The sequence below is a fragment of the Falco rusticolus genome, chromosome Z, assembly GCF_015220075.1.
Source record: "Falco rusticolus isolate bFalRus1 chromosome Z, bFalRus1.pri, whole genome shotgun sequence".
Lineage (NCBI taxonomy): Eukaryota > Metazoa > Chordata > Aves > Falconiformes > Falconidae > Falco > Falco rusticolus.
In genome coordinates, this window is record NC_051210.1 from 35081956 (window position 1) to 35104869 (window position 22914).

The 22914-nt window shown below is 42.0% G+C and overlaps 1 protein-coding gene across 1 annotated transcript; it reads left to right on the forward strand.

Annotated features, from left to right (window-relative positions):
* Positions 1-1162: 1162 nt before the first annotated feature.
* ISOC1 (isochorismatase domain containing 1) lies at positions 1163-17146 on the forward strand. The gene is made up of 5 exons (XM_037374001.1): positions 1163-1499; positions 10814-10933; positions 11099-11302; positions 11669-11785; positions 15665-17146. Exons 1-5 carry the CDS (start codon positions 1200-1202, stop codon positions 15809-15811), a joined length of 888 nt encoding a protein of 295 aa, XP_037229898.1. The 5' UTR covers positions 1163-1199; the 3' UTR covers positions 15812-17146.
* The last annotated feature ends 5768 nt before the right edge of the window (positions 17147-22914 follow it).

Sequence of the window (22914 nt, forward strand, 5' to 3'; positions counted from 1 at the left end):
ACAGCAATGTATATTCTGGGAAAAAAACCCACACCACCACCTAGTGAAAATATAATACTGTCATTTAACATGACAGCTCAAGAGTTCTGACATGAGAACAGCTTTAAGCTTCAGCTTGTTGGCATTCAGCCAGGCAGCCATCCATTAAACTTGCTGGTGGTGCCACTGCCTTGGACGGCACATGAAAACATCCACTTGCTTTTAACGGAGAGCATTTCCTTTCTATGAGTGTAACACACCAGTGGGATCCCTTCGCCCAAGCACACTGAAGTGCAAGAGAAAATCTCCTAATTATGGCAAAAATATGGGCAATGCTTCCAGCTGCCAGTCACTTGCGGTGAGGGGAAAAAAAAAAAAAAAGGTTAACGATTCTGGCAATTTTGTGGGGAACACAAAGCTGGGAAGGATAAAATGTGGGCATGCACTGCAACCTGCTCGCTTCTCATCTGTGGATGCTGCTGCAGGCTGAGAGCCTCGGCGCGCAGCAGCTGCTCGGAGACCGACGCTCCCGAAGCAAGGCTCCGGCTCGACTCTGCAGCCGGTTTCGGCACCGGGAGAGCGAACAGCCGTTCCCCGTGCGGGCGCAGAGCTGGGCCGTACCACACTCGGTAGCCACCCGGCGTGTTCCGGGCCCTGTCAACAGGTTCCTCCCCAGCTTCCGCGGGGCGCGGCCCGGCCCGGCTGCCCCGCTCCGCTCCCGCCCCCCGCCCGACAGAGCGCCGCGGCTCCCGGCCGCACGCCCCCCCTTCGCCGCAGCAGGCTCTGCCGCCAGCTGGGCGGCGGTGTGGGGCGCCCCGGCCAGCAACGCCCTGCCGGGCGGCGGCGACAGCTGCGGCGGGGCTGCCCCCGGCGGGAGGCGCCTCCGCCGCTCCGGGACGCTCCGGCCGCGGGCGGGCGCTGGCGTGAGGGGCCGCTCCCGGCGCCGCCCGCCCGAGGGGGAGGCACTCGCCCGCCCAGGGGGAGCGGCGGCAGAAGTAACGCCCGCCCGGCGGCGGCGCCCCGGCGGCGCGCCCACCTCCGAGGGCTCTCGGGGCAGGGCCGGGCCCCATGGCGAGGAGGAGGAACGGCGGCAGCCGCGGCCGGGATTGGGAAGGGCCGGCGCCGCCCGCCCAGCCGGGGGGAGGAGGCGGCGGGGGGGGGGAGGAGCGGCGGCGCGGGCCGCAGCGAGCTGGCGGGGATCGGCGCGGCTGCCCCTGAAGATGGCGGCGGCGGAGCCGGCCGCTGCGCTGGGCGGCGGGGGTTGCTCGCCGGCGGGCGGCGGCTCGGTGCCCGTCCTCTTCTGCTTTTCCGTCTTTGCGCGGCCCTCCAGCGTGCCCCACGGCGCCGGCTACGAGCTGCTGATCCAGAAGTTCCTCAGCCTCTACGGGGACCAGATAGACATGCACCGTAAGTTTGTGGTGCAGCTCTTCGCCGAGGAGTGGAGCCAGTACATAGACCTGCCGAAGGGCTTCCTGGTCAGCGAGCGCTGCAAGGTGCGCCTGGTGCCGCTGCAGATACAGGTGAGACCCGACGGCGGGTAGCGCTGGCCGCCACAGGTGTGTGTGGGGGCGGGCAGCCCCGTCCCGCCGCCGGCCGCGGCTGCCCGGCCTCCCCCGGAGCCCTCCGGGAGAAGCGGCGGCCGGAGGATCCCGCCGGGGCAGCCCGCCCCCACGGACTCTTCTTCGGGGAAACTTTTGTTTGACTGATGCGGCTAGGCAGGTGCGCTCCGCGCCGCATGCGGGTGGTAACCGGGTTCTGCTGCAGCGAGTCACCGCTTGCGTGGCCCCGCCGACGGGAAGATAGCCTGGTGCCTGAGACAATCAACGCTTCTCCTTTAAAGCAAGCGGCCGGTGGTACCCGGCCTTAGCCGGAGGTAATGCTGCTAGGTAGAAACTCAAAGGGTGCCCCTGAAGTGGGCTCTGCCAGAGCTGGGTCACACAGCTCGTAGGTTCCTAAGATTTCTGTATCCCTTCTTGCCTCAAAAAGTGCTTTCCCATTTACACGTTCGTAACTCACAGGTTTTGTGGCCGTGAACAGGGAAACCAGACTGCCAGACAGATACAGTACGTGTGTTTCATACTAAGATATCTTTATGCACACTGGAGATTCGTGTCAGTCATGCTGTGATAGTTACGCTCAAAGCAAAATCACTTCTTCCTTTCTCCAGCAACAAATTCAATTTTTAAAAAGTACAAACAACTAACCAAAGAAAAAAAACCAAAACACAATACGGTTACTGGTTTAATTCAGAACATTCTTCTTCACTTATAATTAAGAGGCTTTAGGGTTTTGAGCCAGCATTACTAATAAGTTGACAAAGTGATGTCCTAAAAACTGAAACATTGCTCATCTTCTCTTTATGTTTGCAGAAACAACCTAATTCACACTGTTTGTAAACCCTGCTTAATCGTAGTGTCTCGAACCCATAGACTCTCAAGGTGGCCTTTCACTTAGAGTGTACCTCAAGGATGCTTTTGGAGACTTTTGGCCTTTCCTGAACTCTGTGTGTGGAAAGAGTGGTTAAGAAGACCAAACCAGTTTAATAACTTGTTTTGTAATTTATTACACATTTCATCACTCATCGTATTCAGTTTAAAATCTTTCTCCTTTGTGCATTGCAAACAGAATGGATGGTTGCCCAGCCAGAGAACCTGGAAAGGACAGTCTCTCCAACTTGCAAAATGAGTTGGTATGCGTGTTAAGCAGAATTTGTGTAATCCGGGCGTGCAACAGTGGCACAGGTCAGAATTTTGTTTCTTATTTGTGCGTGCAGATCACTGTTTTGCAAAGACTCTTGCAGATGGCTTCTGCTCTGAAACTATAAATGCAGCCCAAGCATTGTAGCAGGACATATCTCAGTGTAAAAGGTCAGTGTTGAGACATGGAAGGATCCCAGGGTGCAGAGGCATTATGCAGCTTTAAGTGACTGCAGGGATTCAGGATGAACCAATATTTAATGCACTAATTGCCTAACCGATCAGCCGTTTTCATTAATACTGTTGCAATTCCGTGACAATAGCAACTCTTGATATTAAAAATATGGTACTTGTGTATTATTTTTGTTATCTCCTTGATTTGCTTCAGCAGCTGAGAATGAGTTAGAGACAGCACAACAGTGTCAGTCAGCTTGCCTTAAGCCACCGGCAGGTGCTCAGAGATCACTTGTTCGGGGAACATTTGGTCTGGTACAGTCACAGATGGGCTTTTAAAAACCTTTAGGATTTACTGATGGGAAGATTATACTTTCTTTCTGTATGTTGATTCATGCACTGCCATTATTGTGTGCCTTCCCTGCTTCCCCCCTCCCCCGTGTTTTATCTGCAGTTACATATAAAATAGGTTTGTCAACTCTGCGTGTGGCATAGTCAGTTGAAATACCATTTTGGACGTGTCTTTCAAGAGGGATGACCTTTGCTCACTGATGTGATTAAGATGTGTATTTGGAAAGATATGTTTAGTTTAAAATTAAGATTCAGATACTAGCATCCATATCCCTAGACAGTAATTTCAGTATTTTTTATGCGTGTGCTTTATGAAATATCTGTATGTGTTTAATTAGGTGTGTCATTTTAACCCATAGAGCAGTAGGTTCCGTGGTCTCTGGAACGAGATCCTTCTGTTTTGATTCCTGGGCAAACCTTTCATGGAAGGATGACTTATGTTGCAATAGCTCAAGAAATATCAGTGCCAAATGGTGTTTGACAGGGTTGTTTTCGATTTCCTGTCCCTGCAGTTGAGGGGGGCAGTAATCTCACAGAGAAAGCACCATATGCTGCCCTTGGAAAGCCACTCCACGCAGCTCAGTTCAAGGCTCGATCTGTGCAGGGGCACTTGCTTTCTAGTTATATTTAGGCCTTTGTACTGTGCTCATATACATACATTAGTTTGGTTTAGCTGTCCTGGTGCGAAACAGCCACTTGAACTTTTAATGGCCACCCAGGGTCAGGCAGGCTGGTGGGATGCAGTATAAACCCTGATGTTCAGCCTGGCTGCTGCTCTTGAAACTCCACAGTCACAGGCTTGCAGTGAGGAGGGACTTTTCCTTTGGCCTCTCCTAACTGGTGAGAAGAGCATTTGCTTGCAACTTGAGGGACTGAGTGCTAGCAGAAGGGAGCCATCTGCTTTTTGTGGATTTTATGTGTTTTAAAAGTTTTAACAGAATATTATTTATCGTGGGGGTGGGGAAATGCAGAACCACTTTAACCTCTTCTAACTCTAATTGCAGTTAAATAGTGCTGTTAAAACTGTTGTGTTTTGCTGTAACTGTTGTAGCTGCCTTTGGAGGAGAGAAGCAGTAAGAAAAAACATTTTGGAGATACTAGAAGACATGACAGTTATGCTTATTACAGCTGTGTAATAGAGGAGTTCAGACAGCATTCGAATCTGTGCCCGAGAGAGGCTATTTCACAGTCATTGTCATAACTTCAAGGTGACTTCTCTGCAGCAGTACTTGTGCTCTGCTTTTAAAAACTTGTAACCTGAAGATGCTAAAGCTGAAAGGGTAAATTTATTATTACTGAAATCATTGCCTAAAGCACCTCTGCTTCAGGGTGTTTTTAAAAGACAGGTTGATCTCTCAAGCATATTGTTCTTGCAGAAAGCTGCTTGCAGAATGATACTTAATTGTTGCTGAGAGACAGGTAAATAAAGTAGAACTATTTGTACACAGATTTTCAGTCTTTTTACATGTATCCATATTGCTGCATTCAGATGCTTTGAAAATCGAAGTAACATTAACTCAGGAGCCTAAATCCATTTTCTGAAAATCAGGAAAAGGCAAAGCGTAGATTGTAGGATACGAGTCAGATGAGGGGAGTTGTTTACATTTTCCCCCAAAGGTGTAATTATAAATTCTGATACATTACAGTGTTTCTAAATAAATATTTAAAAAACAAAACAAAAACCAAAAAACAACCAGCACTGGGAACCCTAAAGAAGGAGAAAAAAGGACTGAAAATATTGAGAGAGGTTTTTTCAAATCCAGACTCCTTGTTTGTATATCTTTACTCTGTAGCAAGCATTTTGATTGTTTTGGATTTTGATGAAGAATTTTGTACTGTCTTAATTATATGACCGTCATGTACTTACCTAACTAAATCTGTCCTTTTAAAATGCTGAATTACATGTAAAAGGCTGCACTTTGGCTTAGCATAAAATAAATATTTATATTTCTAAACTGAGACACTTGTAACCTATTTTTCCCTTGAAATACAGGAGAAGAAAATAGGATAGCGAGCTGCTTTTCATTGTTGTGTTTTAAATGCCATCCTTGAAATACCAAAGCTGCGAGGTCCTCTGCTCTGCCCTTTTGGTGGGTAACCCCGGCAAGAGGGTTTGGGTGGCTAGTGATGTCACATGGGATTATTTCTCTGCTTCCTTGTTCATAACAAATACGGGGGGAAAATTGTTTTTTGTGTGTGTAATGCTTTCCTGAACTTTGAATAGAGGACGTACAGGTAAAAAGCCAGTATATGTCAATATATTTGTAAAGCTGATTCTGTAATTACAGTACTTCATCACAGTCAGATTTTGTATGATTAATAATAATCAGCAGAGATGAAATAGATGTGAAAAAACACCTGTCCTTTCCCACCTAGCCCTTTTCTGGAGTAGGATTTAAAGCTGTCTGTGGCTCTTGACAGCATACATTTAAATCCTGGTCTGGACAAGGTCCTAGGGATGACTTCTCTAGCTGGGTAAAAGAGCTGCATCAGATTACATGTCCATCTGATGTACCTATTCTGGTTGTGCTGTGGATAACTTCCAGCTGGAGGGAAGGAAGTCCTGGTTAATAACTGAGCGGGTGAGGCAACAAATGGAGAAGCTTATATACTGCCTGGGGAAACTTCAGGTGATAGTTTTTTGGTTTGGTTTTTTTTTTTTTGTTTTAAATTTAAGTTGTTTAATGATGTGCTGGCTGAGTAGATATTCTGTTTGGGGTGGATTCGGACAGGTACCATGTGGCTGCAGTGGCTCACCATCCTTGCCCTGCCTGCATTTCCTTGGAGTGAAAGCGCACAGGTACTGGTGTGCCAGCCCAGGGTTTCATGTTTGACTGTAGGTTTACCCCCACCCCAGCTTACCGGTAGGGTACAACACTGGAACAGAGCAGACACATTTTTTTGCTGCCAAGGCATGTGTGACGTGGAGGTGTCCCATGTCTGTTATATGAGAGCAAGTGAGTAGTAGGATTTATGTGGCACAGTGAAGAACCAGTAAATGGAAACTCTTTTATATGTAGTAGTTACTTCTGTGAGTTTATTTATGGACTACGTCAGCTACTATATGAAATTTAATTTCAAACTGCTTTTAGCTGCACTCCATCTTTCCCACATCTGCTATTCCTAGTAATACTAGGAAGTGTTGATTTTTTGATCGTGCCATCTATTTCTTCTGGTTCCTTCTTGTTCTGATATGCGTTGCATGGTTTGATTGAGACTGCATGTTAATCAGAAATAAATACTAAAATCAGTATAGGAAATATTTGTATTAGATTTTGTAAAAGCTTTTATTTAGCAAATACATAGTTGATGCAACTTTTTTTTTTTTAGAGTGCTGCTGTTGTTAAACTGAAGGCATAAATTAAATCATACTAAACCAACTTGATAGCAGAGGAAAGCAGATATAAGGCTGTTGTTCCAGTTACCTGTGATGTTTGACAGAAACTCATGGGATTGTGGTTTCAGTGGAAGTCTGTAATGAGGATGCTTCCTAGCTAGAAAGACAGTCAGTTTTCTTCCATGCTTCACTATCAAATCAGAATACTATTCAGTTGGGCTCTGTAAGATCTGTTCTGAATCCACTGTTTGTAAATATTCTGCCATCCATGTCATTGCTGAAACTTAGGGCAAATACTGTTTTTGCGGAAGACGCCAAGCTGAGAGCAGCTGCTAGCATCTGAGAGAACAGAACTCAGGCTTTCCACGGCAAGTTGGAGAAACAAGATGAAATAAAATGCAGTGCAAAATGGAAGCAACAAAGCTAGAAATCATTTCTATGCTAAGGTAGAAATAATCAAATATGCAAATAAAAGATGAGGGAGAGTTCAAGGGATGATTTTGAGGTTAAAATGCACCTCAGGAGTCTTAAGTATCATCAATTATGAAAAGAGCAAACAGTCTACTGGAAAGTACAAATTGAACAAGGTCTGCAAGGGCTGTGAATTGACCAATCTTCTCTGGGGGTGTGGTAGTGCCTAGAAGTATTAATAGCAGAGAAATACTACTGTTATAGTAGTATGGGATGCCTCGCTGTAGACTGCAATTTGGAAAGCACCCCAGAGAGGGCAGTGAAAATTGAGTTGTAGGAGGAAGGATTGAAACTGTTAGCTATGTTTTAGAATAAGGGAGGGGAAGGACTAAAGGGAGACCAAATCTGAGTCTTGACATGTGGTAATAGGTTTGTGCATGGTTATACATACGAACACACAGCAATGCTGTTGTGTTTCAAATCCACCATGGACAGAACTGGAAGTAACACTTTTCAACAACAGCAAAGGACCTGTGGGTGAGAAAACACTGCAAAGTAAGATAAGAGAGCTGTGGGATGAATCGTATAGGAGCCCTGTAAATTGTGTGTTGCTGATGGGTCACACCAGTTAGCTGTCTGTGAAGAATATTTGTGTTTGGCTCATCCTTAGGCAGAGGCAGACTGTGCAGCTCTTGAAGGCCTTCCTGGTCCATTCATACTAGTTCCTCTGCTAAGGATGGTTGTGCCATTCACTGCCTTTGTATAGGAAGGTGTATCCTAAGGCTGTAGACTAACTCCACGTAGGCCACTCTACAGTCTGCAGTAGTTTGAAGTGATCTTAAAGAAACGAAGTGATGAAATGATTTCTAGAAGAAAATAATGGTCTTTTCTTGCCATGTAAATGCCAAGACAAATGACACGTTTTCTGAGTAGGAGGCACACTTATTGTCTATTTCAGTTACCCGATTTGGCTGCTGAGTGGTAGGAAAGTTAAACGTGGTGATTGACTGTTCTGATGATACTAAGTGCCAGAGTTAGTGGATCACAGTAGGTGCTCACTGTGATGTTGAATTGTACGTTAGTACTTCCCACTGACTGGCTTCTGCATTGTTCGAGCATGCAGGTAGATGGTGTTCAAGAACGAGGCAGTTATTCGATTTTAGTTTCAAGCATTCTTGGTCCCAGGCCTCATTTATACATGGTGTAGAATTGCAGAAGTGTTGTTTGGAAGAGATATCTAGTGGCTGCCTTCCCTAACTCCTATGCAAAGCCAATTCTTGATCAAATCAGCTGTTTCTTTGCCCAGTGCTGAAAGCCTCCAAGGATGGAGATCCCACCATCTGTTTCAGTGCAGCTATACCTTCCTAGTGAAAAACTTCCCTTATGCTTGCAGTGATGCTCATCTGTCTTCCTGTGGCATTAGTGGGTTGGTCCCGTGCTAAAAACATCTGCTTTATGGATGTATCTGCATTTGCCTTTGTAACTGGTTGTGCTAATAGTATTGTTGTTTCATCCACAAGGACAGGAAGAACTGTGGTTTACAAGCACACAAGCATTTACAAACGTAACACACAGGTAATTTTCACAACAATTTGAACAGGCCATTCTGTATGGTTGAGCGTGGCTGTTACTGTAGCTTTTTAGTCTTGGGAATTGAGATCAAAAGCGTTTCACTCAGGAGACGTGGTGAAAAATTTGGGACTAATATTTAAGGATTCCCAGTTCCCTTGTGGTGAGTTGACCTTGGCTGGCCACCAGCTACCTACCAAGCTGCTCCATTGCTCCACCTCCTCGACAGGACAGGCGGAGAAAATATGCCAAAAAGCTTAAGGGTCAAGGTAAGGGCAGGGAGATCATTTACCAGTTACTCTCACAGGCAGAACAGACTTGACTTGGGGAAATCAGTTTATTGTCAATCAATAACAGAGTAGAATAATGAGAAATCAGAACAAATGTAAAAAACACGTTCCCCCCACCCCTTCCTTCTTCCCAGGCTCAGCTTCACTCCTGACTTCCCTACCTCCTCCATGCAAGTGGCACAGAAGGATGGGGAGTGGGGACTGTGGTCAGTTCATAACACTTCCATCTCTGCCCCAAATTCCTCCTCACACCCTTGTCCTGCTCCAGTGTGGGGTCCCTCCCATGGGAAATAGTTCTTCACAAACTTCTCAAATGTGGGTCCTTCCCATGGGCTGCAGTTCTTCATGAACTGCTCCAGCGTGGCTCCCTTCCATGGGGGGCAGCCCTTCAGTAACAGACTGCTGCAGTGTGGGTCCCTGCAGTGTCACGTGTCCTGCTAGCAAACCTGTTCCAGTGTGGGCTCCTCTCCATGGGGCCACAAGTCTTGCCAGGAGACTGCTCCAATGGGGTCTCTCCACAGGGTCACAGCCTCCTTCAGGCACATCCACCTGCTCTGGTGTGCGGTTCTCCATGGGCTGCAGGTGGGTATCTGCTCCACCACAGACCTCCAAGGGCTGCAGGGGGATGGCCTGCCTCACCATGGTCTTTGCCATGGGCTGCAGGGGAATGCATGCTCTGGTGCCTGGAGCACCTTCTGCCTCCTTCTGCACTGACCTGGGTGTCTGCAGAGCTGTTGCTCTCACGTATTCTCCTCTCTCCCAGCTGCAGTTGCACAGTGGGTTTTTTTACCTTTTCTTACAATATGTTATCAGAGAGGCACCACCAGCATCGCTGATGAGCTCAGCTTTGGTCAGCAACAAATCTGTCTTGGAGCCAGCTGGCACTGGCTCTGTCTGACATGGGGCAGCTTCTGTCATCTTCTCACAAAAGCCACCCCTGCAGCCTCCCCTCGCTACCAAAACCTTGCCACATAAACCAGATACATCTCTGTTCTTCCAAAATATACTATTTTACAGATTTTGTAATTTTGTTTTGATTTAAAACATCACAACCTCAGTTTGCAGAAAATGAAGTATATACAGGTAATGGCTACTTCCCAGAAACGGTTTATTCAATTTGATTTATCAGTCTGCTGAAAAGCTCCTGAATGAATGTAGTTGCTCTTGAGTTGCCTTACAACTAAATGATAGTATGTAGCTGCTTTCTTTCCCTGTAGCCTCCAGCTGAAGCCTTATCCTTTGCTTTTGCAGGTCGTACAAGTAATTTCACACAAGTACAAAGCACTCTTTCAAAGCATGAGCAAATGCAATCTTTGATTTCTTTTTCTCTTACCCTTCCCTTCTGCTCCACTTGATAGACTGTACAAGGGGAAGTCTGGGAGATTATTGTTATCATTAAAATGTGTTCAGTTCAGTTTCTGGTCATAATACTGATAAGCTTCTTTGGTTTTGTTCTAGCCTTTGGACTTTTCATCAGACTTCTGCTAGAAGATGTCACATACAAACTGTCCACACAATGAAACTGTTGAAAATATGTGTACCTACAGCATTGAAAACAAGTGGAAGTCTTGACTTTTTTTTTTTTTTTTTTAACTTTAATGTATCCTGATTTATTTTCAGTTCCAGGAGCTGTGGATTTAAAAATGAATTTGAGGAATGTAATTTTGCTGTTTAGTACTTTTTTTTTTTTTTTTTCACACTACTTTAGGCAGTACGCTTCTCCATCCTGCTTCAGGGTTGAGAAGTTTCCATATACATTTACATGGACTTGTGTCTCCCACTTAATAAAAATCTTGATTACCTATTGATGACTGTACTATACTGCTCAGTATTGGCCATTCATCTGAATTTAGAAACATACCAAAATCAGGCTTGAAAAACTTTAAAGAATTGACTTAAAGTGATATATAAATCTGTTACCTGGCAGAGGCATTGCAGACTTTTTCATTTTGCTGCTTTTCTGAAAGGGTTGTCACTGCCATGGAAAACATTATTTTGTTTTTCAGATGACTACTTTGGGCAACCTGACACCCTCAAGCACTGTGTTTTTCTGTTGTGATATGCAAGAGCGATTCCGGCCTGCCATCAAGTATTTTGGGGATATCATCAGCGTGGGCCAACGACTGGTATGGCTTTTGCTTTTTTTCTTGTTGTGACTTCTGATCACACATGTCAATTATTATTTCATACATAGCTAGTTTACTGGTTGTTCAGTTTCAGGCAATAATAGTGTCGCTATTGTTCTTCAGTAATGTCTTTTCTTGTACACTTTCTTCCATGCCCCCTTGCAGCTCCAAGGTGCACGGCTCTTAGGAATTCCAGTTATTGTAACTGAACAGTATCCTAAAGGTCTTGGCAGCACTGTGCAAGAAATTGATTTAACAGGAGCTAAACTTGTGCTTCCCAAAACAAAGTTTTCGATGGTGTTGCCAGAAGTTGAAGCAGCATTAGCAGAGATCCCTGGAGTCCGCAGCGTTGTACTTTTTGGAGTAGAAGTATGTGCCTTGTCATTCTTACGCTGTTTTATGGTAATGTCTGTTGCGTTAGTATTAATTACAGTATTGTGTAATTGCTTTGTGTAATTAAAAAAAAAGTCTATATATTGCTTAGAGCTCAGATGTCATAACAGATTAAATTATTCTTGTGTTACTTGCCTTTGATATTATAATAAAAATTGAAATTAGCTATTTGTAAACTGCAGACTGTAGTTTCGAGCTTCATTGGCATTTAAACCCCACATTGAGTAATTCTAGGGGTAGAAAGGAACGTGTTTGCACCCTTATTAATTTGGCATTGTGCTATTCATGTTTTATAATAATGGTTTGTTAGTGGGGTTTTTGCCTTTTGATTTTCCCATGTAGACTCATGTTTGCATCCAGCAAACAGCACTGGAATTAATTGGCAGAGGTCTAGAAGTTCATATCGTAGCTGATGCCACCTCATCAAGAAGTATGATGGACAGGATGTTTGCTCTTGAGGTAAGTGTCCTAGTCAAGGCTTTCTCCATCTTGGGTCTGTATGTTAATTTCCCTGCTTACTGTAAGGTAACAAGGAATTTCTAAGGACAATAAGCAGTGGACAGATGTAGACTTGAGAAGAAGTTAATGCTCTGATTCTCAGAGTACCTTCAGGGTGGAGAAGGATTACTGTCCTATTTTGGCTCCCTGAGTTATGATTTAATATGTGGAACCCGGTTTGGGATGCTTGGATTTTAAAAATGATTGTTTTGTGCAGTCTAGGTTACTCTCTATAACCATTAGCATTTTAGGATATTTTCTTGTGGAGTGTTACCTGTACAGCAGAGTTAAAGTTCTACAGACCTTTTGGTTCTGTTGTTCCAAACAGTATTTGTTCTGCTGTTGAAATTCCTTGAAATGCAATGTAAAATAGTAAGTGATCCTGTTCAGATCTCCTTCTTGTATGACTCTCCCTCCCTCTGCTCTTCCTCATCAGTGCAAATTAAAACTTAATCTCAAGACACTGTGATTATAGTAAAGACTTCCCCCCACCCCTTTCTTAGGAGCTTAGTCTAACTAAATGTTGAGAAAATGGAGATAAATGTAACAAGAAGATTTAAAAGCACAACTATGTGGTAGCAAATTCATGCAAACAGATTTTTTTGATAGTGTACTTTAACTTACCTACAGGCATCACTGCTGGAAATAAAAAACTGATATATACGTTAAGTACTGCAATTTTTACCTCAGGCCCTAACAGCTATTTGGAAATTGAAATTTCTTCTGTTTCTCCTGAATAAGAGAATTAAAGGCTAAAGGGAAATCACCAGCATATACCATTTGATGAAACCCATGACTTTGATTAAATGGAAGCTTAATGTCATCCGTCATGTAAAGCGAAGTGACGCACACAGAGTGCGGGAATGACTGAGATCACGGACTTCCCAGGTCAATGTGGTGTTACAGCAGTAGTAGACAAAACAAGTATGGAAGAGCTGAAATGTGTTTGCCTTATTGTATAACTCTTTGTATGTCTGATTATCACTTACACTGTGTCTGCAGGTGTGGAAGGTGGTTCAGTGTAAGAGAGGTTAAAGCAGTGACTAGCTAGGTTTGTTTTTCTTTCTGATCAGAAAGGTATCAGTCATCTTAAAAGTGTGTTTGGTTGCAAAAGCGGTAATCCAGGAAAACTGGTCTGTTTTAGGTAACTTTTAAGCGTGTCTCTGCAATGTTTTCTCACTGAGCACAAAGAAAACATTTTGCTGTGTTCCCTTAAGTAGCTATCATTAAAATATGATTCAGGGAACATTTACTGGCTTCCTGTGATGAGCTAGCCAGTTATATGGCAGTAACTCCTCCTTCTCTGTGGTTGTGCATGCCAACATTGTCTCCTTTTTGCACTGTAGAGCCCCTTTTAAAAATGCTACTGAGGACTGTGGGTTAGAGTAGGCAAGAGGTAGGAGACCAAGAGAAACGGGGACATGTACTGGGCATGTCAGTAATCAGGATTGACCATGATGATACGGTTCTTGGGGAAGTCAGTAAAATATCAAAGCACTGGGAAATCCTGCTTTAGTCTCACTGTACAGCTGATGGTTTCTAGGAGAGTCTGACATTGTCTCTTGTGCAAATTTGCTCCATAGCTTGTGAGTTGTGGTGAGGGTTGTTGATCTGGGATCCCTGGATCCTTCTCCTTACCTTTCTGGGAGGTATAACATTTACCTTTTCCCAGTATCACAGCCGCCCTCTGTTCACAGTGGCCTTTCAAGGATGATAAAGAGCGACCTTGCAGTGGTAACGATCAGCTTCTTCAGCAATCTCAAATAAATCCCATCTGGTCCCACCCACCCCTTCAGTTCTCCCCATTTCCCCTCACACAGCATGTGTTTTGATGGTGCTGGTGATGAACATGCAAATTTCTTTTCCTGTCCTAGAAAGTACAGTTTGAATTAATTGATAGCCAAAGCTTTCATGTCTGCCTGGATGACCCTAAAGAGTTGTCTCTGCTTCTGTTGTGTGCTTAAAAGTGACAGAAGGCAAAACCTTGCAATCAAAAAGAACCCTAGAGTCCAAAAAAACCTCAACATTTCCATGGATGAAATAATTCAGCCTAACTGGCCGAGGCTGTGACTGGTCTTCATCTCTGCCCTATCTGATGAAGAGGCCTCGCGTCACTGTTTGGTCTTGGATTGAGCCAGTTTAGTCTGTTCCTGCTGGATTTCTTTTCTGTTCTACTTGTTCCTGGGGTGTGGATGCACCACATGCTTGCTGCTTCCCTTTGTCTGTTCGAAGAAAACTTTTCCTTTCCTTGAAAATCAGCCAGTATGCTTAGCACATGCATCTCTTCACTCCCACTAATCTCAAAATTATATCAATTATATGTAGTCCCAGAAGTAGAGTATAAGGCAGTGCAAGCTTCTTTGCCATGTTACGGTATGTTGTGCTTCTGAACAGAAGACATTCTCTTCGTCAATCAACATTTCTCATATGACAAGGTTCTTCAAGAGTCTGTTTTTTCTCTCATCCATACTAGTTAAAAGCAAAAACTTTGTATTTCTGGAGAAGTACATCTTGAAAACATTGTCATAGTATTCTGATTTTCCTGTTTTTCTCTTTTATATGTGTATGTGGTTTAAACAAATGTGTCGCTGTACAGAGTAGGAGAGCAGTGGAAGTGATCAGCTTTATTTCAACTTAAGAATATCGCAAGGCTTGCTGCCAGTAGCAAGCAGGAAGCACTGACTTGAGTAAATCTAGCGTAGTTAATTATTATATAGATCGTAGTTACATATACTGTACTGGTCCCCTAAAATTAATAACTTTTCCCCAGTCAACTGCTTTGTAATTGAACAACTAGGCAGCAGTGATCTATGTCTGCCCTAGAAATCCGGATCTTCTCTACAATTGAAACCTGTCTGAAGTTGTATGTATCTGTTTTTTCTGCCTTTTGCCCTCCTTTGGCTCATTCAGAACCACCTTAGATTTAGTGGAACACGCAGCTGATGAGGATGATGGAGGGGAAAGCTGGATCCATGAAGAGTTTTACTGCCAAAGCATACGATTGATTTCTGGAAAGCTGATGCGGGGCAGGGAGTTGTCAGCCTTTACTTAAAAATAACTTGCTACATAGGAACAACCATAATTTTAAAAGTCAAAAAACTTTATGCAGTATGTCCTGTGGTTTGAGCTACATGAAACATTGCTCTGTTTAGTTGCACACTTGTGAGATCTAGCAGATGTCTTTCAGTTTTGCTTTCTATGCAGTGATGCTTTTTATTCTGTAGCCTGTGAGAAGTAACTTGGGAGTTACTGAGGCTGTAATGAAATGTCTGTTTAAGGGAGCTGCTGTTGTGCCAGTATGATTTATAAGGTCTGTGGAAGAGGTATTTGTTCTGTCTCCTCAGGTTAGTACTAGTGCTCTGTGTAGTCCAAAGACCGAAGTACTAGTACATAACAAGCCCTGAAAGAGCAATTGTTACTATTAAGTTTCTTGCTTAATGCCTTTAACTTGGACCTTGATATTTTCTTTTTCCCCAGGCCTTTCAAACATGCATGAAGTGAAGAAAGCTATGCTTTGGACAATGCAAGGGGAAAGGGTTTTTAATATAGGAGTGGGTAGGTCTTCTGCATATTAAATCTGACATGGGGAAAGAATCCAGTCCAAGTAGGAAGCCTTTATTTGTAATCCAGGGCAGCCTTTTTCCTCAGTGAAGTCTAAAACCAGTCACTTTACATCCTAGCTTTGTAAATAGTACCACTAAGAAATACTGGAATGGAATTGGCAATACTTTTGTTAATAGGTGTTTTTAAAAATACCATTAATCTTTTTTTACAAAATGTATACTCATTGGCATTTGCAAGTATCTCACGTTATTCTCTCTCCTCTCTTTTCTCTTTCAGCGTCTTGCTCGTACTGGAATTATAGTTACTACTAGTGAAGCTATATTGCTGCAGCTGGTAGCTGATAAAGAACATCCAAAATTCAAAGAAATCCAAAATCTCATTAAGGCGAGTGCCCCAGAGTCAGGGCTCCTTTCCAAAGTTTAAACAGGATGTGGAGGAAGTGGATCTCATTGTCATCTTTATGGAGGAACAAAAGCTGTAAACGCACATGTACACCTTCTTTGGTAGAAGTGTAAAATTAAAAATTGACATACTTGTGCTTACCTTAGCAAAATTGTCTGATTATACATCTGGGTGCCAGTATGTTCTGTTTAGTTAAAGCTGTCAGAGGCTTTGGGTACCATAGGACCCCTTTGTTGACAAATTTCCTTATTTATATTAAAAAAATAAAATTAACAGAGGTGCCTGCTAGTCTATACTTACACACTGATTGTAACAGCTCCAAAAAGTGCATATTTCTGTGACACCTCTTGATTGTGCACTTCATTGTAAACATATTCTGTGACATTCTATTTTACTTTTGTATTAATAGAAAATAATTATGTATTGGATAAATGTGATGTGAAACACTGTAATGTTCTATGTAAGTTAAGTAGTTAATAGGGCATAAGTTAAACCCAATTAAGATACATGGACTACATGTGCGCTTTTGTCCCCTCGGATAAAATTTAGGCACTTTGCTTCATAGAAAAGATGCATAGATCAAGCAGCAGCTGATGTTTGATTGCTTTAGGTAGTGAAGCCTGCATCACAACTTTTGATGATTCTGAAAAGGATTGCCCAACCCTCTGCTTCACTTAGGTGTACGCAAACAGAAAACTGTCATTTAATGAATTCTTTGTGAACAACTGGTGCAAAGTCCTCCAGAACTAGCAGAAGATTACCAAAACTTTAAATACATTTATAATGCTAAGAATGTTAAAGAACAAAAGCTTTTCAGCTTCAAGTACTGAATCTACTACTATATTTTGATTTATTTATTGATTTTTTTATGCCATTTTAGACTAATAATTCCATCTTATTTACTCATTTGGCCAAGTGAGTGCCGAAAGAAACCTCAGCTTCTCTAGGTTTGTGTGCTTTTTTTGTGGGCTGCAGTTGGGTGGAGTTTGAATAGAGTCTGGCCTAAAAGCATTCTACAGAAAAGTAGCATCTTTAACTTAATGATATATATTTTTTTTTCTATCTAGAACCAATCTTTTAACACATGATTGTTCATAAAGGCACTTCCTTCATGTTCCAGTGGTTTAAACAATGTTGTATAAAGTTTACAGTGTGACTGACATTTATTTTTTTAAAAGAGTACTAGAAAATGTCATACTGAGCACTGATCTTTTTGGTAGAAAATCAATTACAGTACATGTGTTGTTTTAAATTGCTTATTTTCCCCACAAGATGGCTCTAAAAGAATTGTTTCATAGAGTTATAGCCTTTATATGTTCAAAACAAATAAAATGTTAACGTTTGCTGTCTCTCTTATGCTTGTGATATTTATTGAAGAGCAAATCCTGAAAGCTGTGTTTGCCACGAACCTTACTCTGTTTTATGCAGCTGTGGAATTTCTATAGATGTCGTGGGAATTTTGTGTAAAGATTAAGGGTGAATAATGTCTAATAATTCTTGTCTTCTGTGTCTAGTTACAGCATTATTTAGTGCTCCAAAATATGAGGAATGAAGGTTACACTTCTTGTTGGAGGCAGGGATGCGAGTTTAGCTGAAGAACTGTGGTCCTATATACTGACCTACTTCTTGCCACCTTTTCTGTTATATTAATCATGTTGCCTAGCAGTATAAAGTCCATTTATATAGATCAACAGCTAGGCACAAAAATGGTATAAATTTCTTATGAAATAATGGTTTTATTGCTTTCTTACCTTTATGTGTTGATGGTACCTAGAGGTTGTTATTGAAAGAAAATTGGTAACAGTTTTTTGACACACATTTATTTTTGGAACAACATCAGTTACCTCAATAACAAATACATGGGTTTTTAAGAGAGAATTGTATTTTTAATTAAAAATTTACCATTTTTATAGAAGCATAAGTTGGAGGACAGATGTCACTGGTTCCTTTGCACATAGTCCTTTCCTAAGGTTTCTGCCACAAGGGGAATCATTTGCTAGCCAAATGGCCCTAGAGAAGAATCTGTACAATAAGTTTATATTCTCTCTCATGGTTTTGGGGTTTTGTTTGTTTGTTTGTTGGGTGGTGGTTTTTTTTATTTGCATAGCCTTCTGTGTATTTTCCTCAGGGTTTTTTTTTCTATAAGCTTAAAAAACAAGAAGGCAGAAATACTCAGTGTTATGCTATAAAACTGAGCTCTTAGGCTTCAGTCATACTGCCCCTAAATTCAGATATTTCTCCTTCATTAGATGATACATTAGTCAGCATCCCGTGGATCACTCAGATGAGATTCTAAGTGTGTTTATTTAAAAAGAACAGAAAAATTATTGCCATGCTTCTCTTATGTAATGTAAGTTTATTCACAGCAGAGAATTTCTGTTACTTCTTCATACTGTAACTCGTCTGCATTTTCTGTTCTCTGACAAGTGGCTGTTCCCATGCAGTAGAACAGCAGAAAAAAGCTATGTGAGAAGAGGTCTGCGGTCTCTTGCATTATCTAGTGTAAGTACTGTTTTGCCCTGCAAGTGTATGAAATGATATAATGAAGTAACACAGAGAATTGCTTAAGAGTACACTGAAGTGATTGTGCAGAAGCCTACCTCATCACTGTCTGAGTGCCAAGCTGTCCTTCCAAGGCTTCACCACAGCTGTGGCTGAGCGACAGGATTGCTACCTGCTGTAGGTAGCTTCAGTGTAATTTCTCTTTCCTTGGGAAGCAGAAAGACAGTCCTTAATGGAGAAGGCTAGTTTATTTTCCTTGGCAAGTGTTGTGTTTCTGTGCAAAGTTGCTGAAGTTGTTAGCCTCATGTTTGTCATCCTTTTCTCTGCTAAACCCTTACAAAGATGAGTTCTGTGACAGTTTAGTTTTTGAGTTTAAAATATGATCCTGCCTATTCACAGAACCGTGAACTTTTTATTATTTTTCCACCTGTATGGTAATTTTGTATGAAGTAAAGAAAGTAAGGTCTCCAGTACCCTTTGTGAAACCTGAAAATGGGGAATGAAGGAAAAAAATCAGCTGTTGCTAGCTGTTTCCTGTTATGGTCATCACCAAAGGCAGGAGAGATGTTGCTGTGGGACTGCTCCACCTTTATTTCTGCACTTGCCTGATGGTAGTTCTCAGGTAAATCAATCAGACTGCTTATTGAGTGTGTTTCCTATTAGACATCAGGGTGGTACCCTCTCCCTCCTGCGCATGCACACACTACCCCACCACCACTCTTTATAACACTACCTAAACAATGACATTAATCTTTCAGGAGAGAAGAATTAAGATCAATCTTCTCTTTTTAACATGAACACTGTTTTTTTTCTTTTAGAAGCCTTGTAAATACTAGTTTTGGTCAAGATTTTTGTTGAACTGAAACTACTGCTACAGATTTTTTCTTTTGTGTCAAGAGATGAACATTCAATGCTTTGCTGCTTTAAAAACTTTGTTTCAATTGAACATGAAGTAATAGCTGGAGCTGTGGAGCCCTGAAGAAAGGCAAATGATACTAAGGAGGATAAAGGCTTTTACTTTCACAAGCAGTGATGCCAACTAGTACTGTTATGTAGTTCACTTGTTACTCTTCAGAGTATTTTCTACCATATTAAGTGCTATGACAGTGACAGAACATGTCAGTGGTTTGTAGAATATATATTTTTTCCCCCTCTGGTTAAATTAGAGGTAAACTACACTAGATGGGTGGAACAGATGTCCTTCAGATAGATTTAGAACAGCTGCTCCCCAAATGGGCTATGGCAAGAAGTCCTTGAAAAAAAAGTTCTGGTTTGACTGTCCAGTGCTGGTTTCTTCTTAATCTCTGCAATAGGAATACTTTCCTGAAGCTGCTGTTAGACTTTTCTGTAATGTCAAGAAATACTTCTAGTACCGCAGAGGTTACGATTGATAGTATGCTGCTGTTCCTGTTAGGACAGGGGAAAAAAATAAATTTATTTTTATATACAAATATATATAAAAAGATAAAAACCCAGACCCCACACTATTACTCATTTGATTTACCTAACTTAGTTTTTCATATTAGATAAAGAAATATTTGCAAAGGACTGCTGTGAATAGAAGGAATTTATTAAGCATTAGCGTGATTAGGTCAGCTTAATAGACTTACTAAAACTGCCAGGATTGGCAGCTCTCCTGCCACTGACAGCATTAGGCTTTGCTTTAATGAAACCCTTTTATCTACTCAAGAGAGAAGATTGAGCAAACAAATTGAGAGAGCAGTTAATAGAGAATAGATGTTGAAGTGTGAAGGCAAAATGGGAAAGAAAACTTGTTTTCTAATTATTACTGATTATTTCCCCCCCCCTCCCCTGCCATGGGGATGTTAAGAAGCTGGAACACTTACTAACATGGAATGACAATCCTTAAGTTTGCAAAAACTGAGTAGGTCACAACAGTCCTCGCCTCTTGTCTCGCTGTGCACTTTATTCCCTTCCTGGAATGTTTCTACCTTATTTTCATTACCTTGTAACTGTCCAAAAAGCAGACTTTGCTAAGCTTTTTGGCTCTGAGTATCACAAAAATTGTCAACTAGAATGGTAAATATTCAGCTGTTGAAATAAAAAATACGGGGAAGGTGTTGGAGCAGGGGCTGAAGATGACGATATACTCAGCATTGACATCCCCGAGGCAGGTATGAACTGTTACCTGCACTGTGGTTTCAAGAGCAGGAATATGTCCAACTGAGGCTTGGAGAAACTAAAAGCTTGCTGAAAACCAAGATAGTTCATCATAACTGGGATGATTTTACCTACCTAGGACATGGATTTTTACAGCTAAAAGATCTTTTTGTACACCTGAAATGATGCAAGTCAGAACTAAATTGGTGTCACTCATCTTGCACCGTAGGGAGGAGGCTGGACTATTAGACTGAGCCAAAATCCATTAGAGGCAGCCTTTCACTGTGCTGCCACAGGGAAGCAGATGTTTGCAATTAATCCAAATGAGAATATTTGAACTGTTTTTTCAGAAGGATTTGCCTGTTCAAGTTCACAAAGCTCTTGGTAAAACTTTAGTTCAGCTGAGCTCTTGAATGGAGCTTACAATATCTTTCAGGTGTCTGGAAAAGCAGATGTTTAGTTACCACGTTGTTTCCATATTTCATAGGAGCTTATTAAAATTAATGTAATAATGCCATTATTTTGAAGTTCCAATATGTACCTGCTTGTGTTACTGGTGTACCAGTAAAACACATTAGACAGTCTGGTGTTCAGATTTTGATCCAGAATTTAAAGATTTCATTGGGTATCTTAGTAATTTCAATGGGATTTGAATTTAGGTGTTATGGACAGGGAAGACACCATGCAGATTTCCTCCTAAGTCATAAAGCAGGAAACATTGCTGATGGGAAGAACCAAGGAATAAGCCATCTTAACTGTTCACTGGAGTATTTGACTGACTCATGGCATCAGAGTTTCCCCTTTATGTCTCTGGCTAACTTAAAAAAGACAAACCGAGAGTCCTTTCAGACATCTTTGTGTGTGTGTATATATGTACAGTAGCATTGTTCAGTTTTGGTGTATGTGTAGTGAGGCAATGAAACTCTTTGAGTGTTTGTCATATTGAGTAACCCTGCTGGGTCTTCCCAGTAAAAATTCTTTTATCCAAGGAATCAAAGTATTATCATAGTGTCTGCTAGCAACCTCAAGGACCTTACAAGAAAAAGACAATCTAAAAGTGGGTGAAAAATGCCATACAGGAAAATGTTAATCACTAAAACATGATAAATACGAACTTACGCTCTTGGTGCCTACTGGCTGAAGGACCCATCATTTGCAAATCTTATGCCGTAAATACCATAAAGTATCTGCACGGTTCTGTTAGTGTTTAGTAGAAATGTTTGGGCTCATAAGTATGATTAAAATGAGCAGTTTCACTAAAATTATGAAAATCAACAGGAACAACACTTTACAGGAGATGTATTGCTCATAATCTAGTAAAACCATGCTAACCAGGTAGACTAGACCATTATGTTGCTTTATGAAGTTTCCTTACACAAAATAGAACCCATTGTAAAGATTTTAACTTGTATTTCTGCAACTTCTAGTGCAAGGATTAGGATGTTAAAAATTCCAAGGGGATTAATATATTAAAATATATTAAAATAAAACTTCCAAGGTAAGTAAATAGCTGAACAGGTAAAATCTTGCTCCTGTGTACTATGTGGGCATTTTACTGTTTCGATCAATAGACCAGGCTGTTGGTCTTTGTGCTTGATTGAAAATGAACAGGTTGCTGAGCTCTGGTGTAGCAGCAGAGAGCTGAAGCCCAGGACAGCTTTCTGCGCTCTGCTGGGGCTGGTGCAGCCAGCCTCTGATGGTGCTGCTAATTCCTCACTGCTGTGGTTTCTCTGGCAAGCTCTGACACACTCATTAACTGTGAATAATGACAAGGTGGGTTCTGAGCAGCCTGCCACAAATGGTTATTACATGGAATAAGTTATTTCGTACAAATAAAAGGAAATGTGCCATGTCACAGAGCTCACAGGTGGTGTCTGCTATTACTAAACTAAGTGGGATATGCTTGCTCCCCCACTCTGCCCTTGATAATCCCTCTTCCTCTCCCAAAGTAAGAAATAGAAGATTTTTGCTTAAAGCCTGTCAGGAGAGGAAGAAGAATCTGATTTAATCTGCAACATGTCTAGATTCAGGCCATGAATCCATTACATTGCTGTTACCATTGAATAGTTTATATCATAACCCTGCTCCAGTACAGTAACCTACTCGATGGTGTCCGTGGGTGGCTGTGACAGCAGGTGACAAGACACATCAGTGCCAGAACCATCCAAAGGCTCAGAGCAGGCTTTGCCAGCTCCAGGAGACAGGCCTTTGCAATGCACAGTATCAGTCACTCTAGGGAAACGTTGCAAGAAAGCCTGTAAGAGCAAAACAGCAGATTTCCTCTTAGCAAGCAGTAGTTGAATGCTTAAATGCATATCTCTCTATTGGAGCAACATTAAAGGGAAGAAAGGCTAAGGTCTGCTAAGGAACCCCTCTTCCCTCCTCAGTGATGAACAACTCCTCCCACAATTGTGCGGAGGTTGAGCAAAAGCCTGAAACTGGAAAGCTAAAAAGAGCAGTTTTACTGTTTCAGACAGTTATTTTAATGAGTACCCAAGAGG